At 46.5% G+C, this 11151-nt stretch overlaps 1 protein-coding gene across 1 annotated transcript in view; it reads right to left on the bottom strand.

Annotated features, from left to right (window-relative positions):
• NHS (Nance-Horan syndrome (congenital cataracts and dental anomalies)) overlaps nucleotides 1-9533 on the bottom strand; it is a gene marked incomplete at its 5' end in the record, with an annotated part of 23639 nt that extends 14106 nt beyond the window's left edge. The window contains 2 exons of the mRNA XM_009695376.1: nucleotides 6868-7001; nucleotides 9381-9533. Coding sequence (XP_009693678.1) covers nucleotides 6868-7001; nucleotides 9381-9533 — 287 coding nt within the window. The remainder of the gene's footprint in view (nucleotides 1-6867; nucleotides 7002-9380) is intronic.
• Nucleotides 9534-11151: the final 1618 nt, after the last annotated feature.

Consider the following 11151-nt stretch of genomic DNA (forward strand, 5'->3'; position numbering starts at 1 on the left):
GCTGGTTCCCCCGCTACCTCGCCAAGGGGTCCTGAGGTCACCCACTGCCTGTTCCCACATGATGCCCACCGCTGGGCAGCCAAGACACGCTGGGGCATAGCAGCAGCCTCTGCATTTCGACACCTCCATGCTGCCAGAGGCAGAGAGTTGCCGCTCTTCAAATGTTCTCATTCACTCAGAAGACTAGAATATCTCTAAATGCCCTGAGTAAACACGTAATTAAGCAAGAAATTATTATTATATACCCAAGGCTGTTCTGGTCTGATGGGCAAATCTGCAGTTAGGCGGTTTTCAAAGTGAATTTCTTTTGTGTGGGTGTGCTTGGCAAACAGTAACAGTGATAATCAATCTGTTAAATACAAAGCCAGAATACTTTAAATAGGCATTTTTCTTTAATGGTCTAAGATTGCTTTGAAACCAAACTGGTGCGTAATTGCTTGAATAGGGATTTATTCTGCAGTCACTGACAAATGTGAGCATCTTTATTTTCTGAGCTATCCCATCAACTTCACTTGCAGCAGTGCCATTGTGCTCGTGAAACTGCTTTGCAGTAAAAATCTTGGTTGCATATGCACGTGATCTGATTTCTGAGTGCTCCGCATCTCTTTGATGTGAAAGTCTGGTTTCTGTGCACTACAATACAAAAGTCAGATATCCAAGTCTGAACTAGTTAACTGGGCTTCCCCTATAGACAAAGAGAAAGCAGCATAGCCGCAGCGCAATTCAGCTCACCTTCCTTCAGCACCTAACTCAGGGTGAGATGAACCACCCCTGAATACTCTCCCCACTGATTTTAGGAAGAGCCTAGCGTTACTTGGGAGATACAATTCACCCTTTTAGTGAATGAAAATCTTAAACCCCATCAGTGCAGTGACAAAGAAGCAATTTAGCAGTCGACAAACTTGCCAGTCTGGCAATTTATGGGCCTGCCCCATTTATTGTCCCAGAGCTGGGATCTGGAAGAAGAAATGAATCGGGCCAACAACAGGACAAAAATGCCACTTCAGCCCCTCTTCTGTTCTCCATCCCCCAGAGCTTTGAGATGTCACTGTTGTTCGGGATCTTCAAGACATAAGGGAAGACTAGTGCAAGAAGCATCATTTGCGCTAAATCATGTACCTTGCCTGCCTTACCTATAGTGACAGCATTACAGGAGATACTGGGATTGCAAAGTTAGTGCTCGGGGCGTACTGAACACAGTGCAATGGCAAGGGGAAAAACATAAACCCAAGAATAAAGAACTAATTTTTCTTCAGGTAATTAAAGATGCCTTGAGAATGCTCAAGCCTCATCAAGAGAATTTATCCTCAACGTGGTTGTCAAATTCAGGCACAGCTGAGTTGATTCCTTCCCCCTCAGCGGTGTTTGACCATGCAGGCAAGGTGTTACCTCGCAGGACACCTCGGTGGCGGGGTCACAGCCCCCAGCAGCACAGGGACCCGTGCTGGCCATGCCGCACAGCCTTGGCAAGGACAGGCGGTGGCCAGCAGCACAACACTCTTCTTCAGAGGATTATTTTTGACTCCTGCCTAAAAGCTACAGCTAACAGAAAGCAGAAGGGATCAATATTATTTCTGACTTCAGGCTTCTGTAGCACTGAGTGGGGGGAAATTTCCTTCCCAAGCTGACCTTCTGAATAAAGTGGGTGGTATTCACCCAAGCAGAGCATCAGCATGTAGCTTCAGCATCTGCAAGCTTCATGTATGGTCTGTTTCCAGCAGCGAACAGAACATACATACACGATGCTTTCACCCTGCGTGAGCACAGAAATAATAGGTACTTATTAACAGTACATCCTGCCTTCTCGTTTGAAAGCAATCATTCATGGACTGGAAAGGTAACATGTAGAGTAAGCGTGAACTAGTGTTTAATCCCACATTCGCATGAGTTGACCACTGACTCCTTCCTGCGTGAGACCTCCCTGTCTCCCTTTCTCTGCCTATAAAACAGAGAGCCTGCTGCCTCATTACTCACAGGAGTTAAGGAAAATGGTATTGATTTACATGTTGGAAAAATTAAAGGTCTGGTAAAAGGAGAAGAAATACTAATAAAAGGTTAGCAGTTTTTCAGTGTTTTCCAAGCACAGTTGGCTACTTAATTAGAAATTAATGTTCGTACCTATACAGCAGCTTTCTTATCAGTCAACTCTTGCTGAAGAGAAAATCATGGGAACATTTCTGACCATGCTATTTCTGCTGCAAGACACAACCCTCTTCACCTGTCTACTTCCAAGGTTTATATTTCCATACATTTCATTCTCCTTACATTTTTGTTTTATCTGCTTGTGGGTGTTTTCTTTTCTTTTGGAGCATCACAAATGTGATCTGTTAAAGCACTGTCAATCCTTTAACGATTAAGGTACTGCTCCAATGTTTTGACAAGGGAAAGACAAAAATAAGACGTGTTTTCTGACAGAAGTCATACCACACATGGCATTCCAGCAGATGAAGGTACAAAATAATCATCCCACGATACAGGGTAGTAGGTATTAAGCTCATTGCACAAATAGTGCTATACAAGTTCATTCTGATGAATAGTGCCAGGTGGGTTTTATTGCTAACAGCTAAAGGCAGGATTTGCATATAGAAATTGCGTAGCTCAACTCGTGTCCTATTTTTCTGAGGCTTCATATGGCTTCAGCACAAAACTGCGTGCAAGTTGTTTCATACATGTGCTTCCCTTTCCTGTACAAAGCAATCTAAAGCAGAGCATATTTTTGAAATGGCAGGGAGATGGAATAAAGTTACCTGATGCATTATTTTCCCTTCACATTTGCTCTGGCTGAGGTCACAGGGAGAGGCAAAGCCTGGCTGGAAAACAGCCTCCTGCTTCTTGTCCCTTAGATTTCTGCTCGAATTATAATTACGAACAAACTGACACTGAACTTTGTGCAATTGTGAGTGTGATTTTCCAAATACTGAGTTCCTTGCTCCATCTCCCTTGTTTTATTACAACAGCTGTGCCACGAGGGGTTTGAGAAAGTGTGGTCCCATGACATTCTGAACTTGAACACTGAGATTTCGGGGCCTGGCCGAAGGGACTTGGGGAAACCAGAGAAAGAATAAATGCAGAGAAAATGAAAGAGCAGGCTGAAATGCAGTTGGAATGACACAGCATCTTCATGCTCAGTGACTGGCCTCAGCCGTGCTACAGGCAGGGTTGTCATGGAAACTTGTGTAAGGAGTATTTCCCTCATTTTAGCAAGTCCCTAACTTCCTCGTACTCTCCTCAGCTTAATTTTGGTTTGCTTTGTTTGTTTATTCATTTTTTTTCTTCATTGGCAAAAAAGCATGAATGAATGATACTTATAAACGTGTTTGGTTGTATAGTTCTTCTGTGCAGAGAGACTAAGTACGCTTGAGTTTTTCAGCTTTAAAGATGAATGACTGGGATGGATAGGAAAGTAAAATCATGTCTGCAAAACCAGGAGGGGCACGGAGAAAGGGAGGGAGGAAGCAGTGCTTACTCTTTCTCACAGTTTAAGAGCTAGAAGGGATGTGATGAAATTACGAGGCATCAGGCTTGAAACAAACAAAAGATACATTTCCATACAGATTGTTAAAGTCATCGTCACAGGATGCTGTTGAGGCCAAAGGTGTAAATTTGCTAAAAATACGGATTAAACAAGTTTCAAAAATCAACGCAGACAGGTTCCTTGGTGGCTATTATTCTATGTTTGATCTCTGGCTCAGGAGCTCTGTAACCAATTTCTGTATGAAACTGGAAGGATCAATCATGGGACAATAAACAGCATAAACCATGCCCTGTTCTTATACTCTGTCCTGAAGGATCCCGTTCTGGCCTCTCGGCCCAGTAGACCTTTCATCAGACAAACCAGGGCAGTTCCTGTAACAAGAGAGATTACAGAGCTAACTCCAAACCTGTCTTGCCTAGGACACCAAAGATCCTATGTCATTTCTAGTTCTCTATTTCTTCTCCATGGCAAAATGATCCTGTGACGGAACAGTCCAAAACGTCCCTCCAGACCCATTACACTGGTGTTAGTCGCTTTGGATTTGAACTCATTTGGTCTTTCTTAGAATTTCTGGGACTTTGGCATCTTCCTCCCTGTAACGATAGTCATGCTGAAAAGTGAATCTTCATCTGTTGTGGTTGGTTTTCTCTAGCCTTACTATACAATACGCAAGACCTTTGGAAAAGCTCATAGCCACCGAATTGGTAGCAATAAAAACAGCATCCAAAAGGTACAAATGTGGAAGCCTTGGCGGGTATCAGATGTAGGTGACCTGTTTTTCAGTAGCTTTCAGTAGTGACAGTTCTCACAAGTCTCACAGGGGTAATTTAAACATTTCTCAAAATCAAGCCACTTATTTCAGTACCTTAATGGACGCATTTCACTTAGATGGTCAGTTTGGAAAAGTCAGCTTCTGTAACTTTTAAAAATTTCCCAGCTTCTCGTTGATCCCTTTCCTAATTTAAAAGAAACAATCCCTTTCCTAATTCATAAGAAACACCGAAAGGGGCTTCTATTACTGTTTAGTATTGCTTTCGCCAGCACCTTTCCAATGCATCAGAAAATTGGAATACACAATAGACTGCTATGCCATGAATAAAAATTCTTGTGAGATTTAACATCTTTAGTTCATTGACGAATGGATGATACAATCGACTGGCACTGGATATCAAACATTACCGACAGTCCCTGAAGCCGATATGCATTTGCAGATGTCAAAAAACTTATTCCAAAAAGGGCAAGCTAGCCAATAACAGCATTCTCAGCTTTCTCTTGTAATGATATCATTAAGTCATGAAGGCTGGCACAATATCAATTAGCTGTTCATTGTTGCAGTGTCTTCTAAAAATCTCTGATTAACCTTCTGCCAGACAGAGCATTCATGTGCAGCTTCATCTTGCCTTATTCTCTCTGATTTTTGGAGTTGCCCCCACGAACACAGAATTCTCTCAGAAATGGGTCAAGGCACTTTGAAGTACTCTGGCCCTGGTGTATTTGCAATTACCAAAGCAGAACATTGCCAGATGCCTTGAAATCGATAGGACAACAGCCTCCAAGCAGCTCTTGTTTGCTCCTCCTTAGGGGAACACTGAACCCGGTCAGCTTCCAAAAGAAGGACTGATATGGGTGGGCACAAAGCTTAACATTTTCCCACTTGAAAAGAAAAAGGTGGACTTGCTGATAAAGCCAAGACATCTGCATTCAACATGACTTAATTTTACCAATACAGGACAGAGGGTTGCTCACTATTTATTATTATTTTGTGTTCCACAGATGGAAGTAATGTCTAAACCACACTGGTTGTTTTCCAAACACAGCAAAGATTCTGACCTTTCACTGCTGAGTATGCAGTTTCAGAAGACATGCCTTGTTCCCCATCTGATACTAAGAGAGCTTTATGTTCAATATACTGTCCAAATTATTATCTGTAACTAGTTCCGATCCGTGGGATCACGTGGGGTCATAGCGTGAGGTGACCTCTCCTTTACCTTTCAATGACCCTACAACAGCATTAGCTTTGATGATGACTTACAAAGAAGAAACAGGTAAACCTGTCTCTCCTTTCTGTCTTTCAGCTGTTTTCTATGCTGTCCCTTAACATCAGGATAGCTTCTTTCACTTGAATCATAAGGCCTGCAGATTTAACCAGTTCCAAGCCTGCAGTGATGGTGATGTTTTCCTCGAAACCATCCACATAAGCAGCCAAAAAGCCAGAATAGTCAAGCTAATCAAAACCTTATCATGCATTTCATGCTTTCAAATGAGAAACAGAACTCCTATGGACTGGCTAGCTGACGTTTTGGTCCCTGGACAGGTGCTGTGACTCCTTTACCATTACAGTATTTCCATATGGTTAATATAATGGATTAGGATGAATGTACTTGGATTTTTAAGCTAAGTAAGTAACAATTCAGCAGCTACACACTTACAATGTGCTCATGGGTGTAGCATCTATGTAGATGCCAATGTCCCTGTACCTGCAGATGCAGGGCAGAGCTATCCCTGCACTGGGGGCTGGCATTAGATATATGCATCACTTAAAAGTCGAATCCAGGTCTGCCCTGTGGAGTTTAAACTGGTTTGAGGAATGCAATGGCTCTTAGCACAGGGCAGAACGTAGCTACTACGGCATTTTCATGGGTCAAACACCCAGAGCCACAGAGGTACCGAAATGAAACCGCTGGGAATTATGGACCCAGTCAGAGTTACACTTGTGGATCTGGTGCTTTTCCTTTACGGATGATAAATACCATATTGTCAACACTAATTTGATTTCAAATTACTGCAGCAGTGGTAAGTCAGCACAGACATACAGGACCAGATCTTCAGCTGGAGTTCCCACTTGGCTGGCTGCAAGGACATAGGCGAGACATGAAGCATCTGAAAAAACTTCATGGAGGTGGACACTGCAGAACGGGCCCATTGCCCATACATTCATGGAAAGTGTAGTTCCTTGTAGCTGGAGAAGTGCTGCTGAGCCTGTCTGCACACACGCCAGCCTCAAGCTAGCACTCAAAACCCTTGAGTTCTTGGCTCCTGGCAATGCTAATGCCGGGGTTGAAATTACAGCACTTTTTAAAATTACAGGGGGTCCTGGAAGTCCTACCTAAAGCACGAGCGGAGACTCTGAGGGGATGTGAAGGAGCGTGTGAATGAGTGTGTATGTGTGCTGGTCACGGGTGAAAAATAAGAGATTTCTCAATGGAAACCTCCACCCTGGGGCTGGCTGCTGGAAGCTGCGCCCTGAGTTAGGCTGCTGACAGTCTTTAAGGTCAGCTGTGTTGTACCTGCAGGGGCCTGGGTGGGTGGGGGCACTTGTGAAGCACTGTCACCCTTAGGTCCCACAGTGCTAATAACGGGTTCGTGTGTGATAGGTGTAGTGAAAGACTTACTGGTAGCAAGTGCCGGTCCTTTATCGCTTGCCTCTTTTGACCGCAGATTGCAGGGAAGGGAGGAAAGGGGGGAGCCACCACAGCGATGGGGCCTTGGACTTTTTGCTCTCTGTTATCACCTCGGCTTCGATGTTCTGTTTTGGATGAGAAAGAAGACATGAATCTTTCAGAGTGTTAACAACATATAAATATCTCTATTAACAGCACAACAGAGACACAAACAGGACATGGACTCCGAAGGTGAAGGTCTTTCTCTTCCCGACTGACCGGTACCTATGATCCCTCTTGCAACTGAGGGGGACAAGTGCTTCCCGGACATCCAAGCCCCTGGAGAGCACTGCTCATACAACACACCCCAGCGTGTGCACTGCAGCTCAATTCTCCCCAAATGGGATTTAAACCCTTTGTCCCAAGTGCCAAAGGAGCTACCTTCTAGGCGCTTGGGACCCAAGACCTGATTCCCAATGGGAACCTGCAGCTCCTGTTGCCTTGAAATGTTGAGATGCAGTAATGCCTGCACTCTTCCCATATAAAATATACCCCTCAGAGGGGAAAGAAGGAAACACAGCCCATGGTAGGATTTCCTTCCCCGGCTGCATGACAGCGCCAGGTCCTGAGCATTGGCTTGACATCATGAAGGTTGTTGCAGCGACAGCTCTGTGTCCCAGCACGGAGGAGATCATCCTGGAAAAGTCAAAGTCTCTCCACCCCAGGCCCACAGGAGTCTTCCTTCGCCATGGGCTCACAATATTCAGTCCTCTTCCAGCATCAGTCCCAAGTCTCTGAAACCTTCCAAGTGAATGGGAGAATGCTCATGGACTTCCCCTTTCTAATTTTAGGTGACAGTCAGAGAATTACTGTTTGCACGGAGTGCTGCTGGAAAGGGATGATAGATTCACCTGATGCACATAGCTACAGTCCAACCAACAATGTTTGCTGCTAGCATAGCTGTCTTCTGATCCAACATTTAGTTTTAATTACTCCTGTTTAAACAGGTAAAGAGATAATGAAATTCTGAGAGAAGAAATAGTTGAGACACAATAAACATGTTTAGGGTAAATTTCAGATTATAATTTTACTCCAATATATGCAGTTATTTGGAAAATAAAATAAAGTGGCACAGGACAAGCTGCCTGCTGAGCCTGCATAGCTGCCGTTAATGTGGAGGATGGGAAGTTGCCAAAACTCAGATGTGTAACTTTAAAACGATGAGGTATTTTCCGAGAGCTGCCTTCCCGCACTGCTGTCAGGATTTCTCCTGCCCACAAGATGGCATGTGGAGATCAGCCTGCTCCGGGGACAACTGCAAAGCAGAGCTGCTAAGAGGAGAAAAGCCAACTTCTGCTCTACTCCAACACTTCTGTGGTTGCAATTCAGCTGGATCGCTCTTTGCAGCGCTCTGAAGACATGCTGCACCCACTGGGTGTTCCTGAGCTAAAATCTGCAGAGAGGGTCAAATGCGGTAATTAATGGGAACGTCTTATCCAGCTAACAGATGCTCTGCAGATCCGAGTAATTGATTATTGTTTTAACCCGATAACAATAATAAACGAGCAAGGCAATGGTAGCTGTTGGTGCAAAACACTTCCAACACAGGAGGCTGCTGCTGAAGATTTTAAGGGTGACCTGTATAGATTTTCCCCTTCCTTATGGCACAGAAGACAAGCTTGTTTGCCTACTTTTATTTGCTTCCTGGTAAGAATTTTCCCTTGGCTAGCTTCCCAGTGAAAACTGACTTTTCCCCATCTTTTGCCTTCCCTGTAGTGTCGGGAAGCTCCCTTCCCTGTTGCAGGACCCTCCTGACGTTTGCACGGAGTAAATTCCCCTTATGGCAGGGACCCAGGAGCCTGATTATGATTCGGTTTTGAGGCTACAGGGCTGCAGTTTGTGAGGCGATGTCAGGAGGTGTTCCCTCACCTGGGGAGGGGAAACCCGCCCGACCCTTCCAAGCTGCCTGGGCTATCACCCAGCTTTCAGCTGCCACCCTTGAAGGACACAGGTCTCCTCCCCTATCACGCTTGGAAACCCTGTGCAGACAGCTCAGTTTCTGTGGAGACTGTCATACCACCGGGCTCCAGTTTCAGCCCTCGGGAAGTTAAATCTTATCTGTCCTGGAGCTGGGGCATTGTTTAATGTCTGCTCAGCAGAGGGAGACAAGATGGCCTTGTGCAAACACTCAGTGCCTTCATCTTTTTCGGGTCAGCGCATGGATTCGCTCACACAACTCAGACATACCCACTTTGAGAGCAAACATATAAACAAAGAATGTAAAAGGGAAAGTAAAAAGTCCTTTTCAGCTCTACTCTAGTAATCATAAACAAGCTGAAGAGGGCACAAGCCTTTTCTACTGCTGGAATTACATCTTCAGCTTTATTTCTTAGCCTGAGCACCAAAGTCCCAGTGGAGACCAGTGCCCACGGCCCTGTGCCTGAGCACCCTGCTGCTGCCGGGACAGGACCGTGGAGAGGTGTCACCTGCGTGGAACCGGAGCCGGCGCGCGTGCGAGCACCTACCTCTGCGCAGGGCGCGCAGGTGCTGCTTGGCGTGGCGGTGCAGCTCCTCCACGCAGGGCGGTCTGGTGGAGGGGAGGAAGATGTTTCTTTGCTGATGCCAAGGTGCTTGGTAATAGACACTCAGTTTGCTCTCTGCATCCAGGTTGGAGACAGCTGTAGGATAAAACCAGAGCACCAGCTTAAGACTGCTAGCCTCTCTTACATCAACCTTACACCTTACATCAACCTAGCTGAAAAGCAAAGGCTCTCGCTTGGAACAGCAGTGCCAAGAACGAGCTCTGGGGAGGTCACAGCATCTCTCCTTCCACCAACTAATGGCGACCGTTATCTTCTCTGTGTTCCCGTAACATGTCATACCACTTAGAATTTAGACAATGCCCTTTTGCCAGAATACAAATGGCTCTATGCAGGCAAGTAGATGCAATGATACTATATCGGTGTTAGATGTATGGACTAAAGAGATAATCATTTTATAGGCAACAAAATAAAAACACAATGAAGCTAAGCTACCTTCCCACGGTGACATTTTGAGCAAGGGCAGAAGGAGGAATGGATCTCCCATTTACCCACTCACCTGCCAGCGTGCTCTTTCACTACATCATGTCACGCACAACTGATTTCTGACACAGGTTGCCAGCTCGTTGCCTTCCAGCGCGTAACGACTGAGATTAACTGCCTGCCCTGCTGAGCGACTTTAACTGTTACCTATCAAAAAAAGGTTTCCTTAACAGACAGGGACTTCTGAGGGCCAGGAACACTTCAATTCCTCTACAGAGAAACCCCAGAATTCTGCCTCTGAAAGCTACATGAACCAAGTCCACTAAAGGTTTGAGAGAATTTCTCAGAAGCGCCGGGACTCGGGGAGATGTGCCCAACCTCAGCATACGCAGTAGCTAGCTGTCCAAGGGCCGAAGCAGGAGAGCAGGGCCATGGGGGATGCCAGCGCTGTCCCGGCCGGCTGCGTAGAGCAGGCTTGTCCCAGCTCTGCTCAGCAGCCCACGTACCCCAGCAGAGCCCATGGCACGTCCTCAGCTCTAGCACTGGCCTTGCTCCTTCTTCGACAGGCATTGATACAAACGGTCAGCTCCTCTTGGAACGCCCAGGAGCTGCCGCAGCTGTTTTGCCTACAGGACAAGGCGATGCCATGCAGGCAGGGTCCCTCTCGCAGAGGAGGAAGGGTGGTGGAGGTACCTCCTGGGCTTCCCTTCAACAGCCAGGGTGCCTCGGGCTGGTCTCCCTCTGCCCACCCGCTCCACTCCTTTGCCCTCATCTCTCTCGAGCAGGGCAGTACACCTTGGCCCTCTTTTCCCATCCATCTCCCCTCTCTGGCAGGAGAGCCTGGAGGAGCTGCCACGAGCAGAGCAGAGGTGGCTTCAGTCTCAACACAGTCCCGCACAATGCTGATGGCCAGACTCCTCTTCCATGGAGAAGGTTACCAGGGGTTTGTAACTCTGTGTTAGCCACCCAGCCTGTGTGCCAGCCCCCTTCTCCAGCCTCCATCCTGCCCACTGAGGTGATGAGTATTTTGCAGCCGGGCCCTGCCCGACACTGCTTTAACCACCCCAGCCCTAGCCCGGCAGGGCCCTCGCCACTTCCACAAGAGAAGGGGAAGGGACATGCTGCTGTTGTGGGACAACGCCGAGGGGGAGGCCAAGCCAGAGAAAAGGGGTTGGCAGCAGGACATCCACAGCAGCACGTTGTCTCCAGCCAAGGAACTAGCACTTTTTGGGGCTCCCATCTACTTTCCGTGCTTTTGCACTCTCTGATGTGC

Source organism: Cariama cristata, unplaced genomic scaffold, assembly GCF_000690535.1.
Source record: "Cariama cristata isolate BGI_N322 unplaced genomic scaffold, ASM69053v1 scaffold34762, whole genome shotgun sequence".
Classification (NCBI taxonomy): Eukaryota; Metazoa; Chordata; class Aves; order Cariamiformes; family Cariamidae; genus Cariama; species Cariama cristata.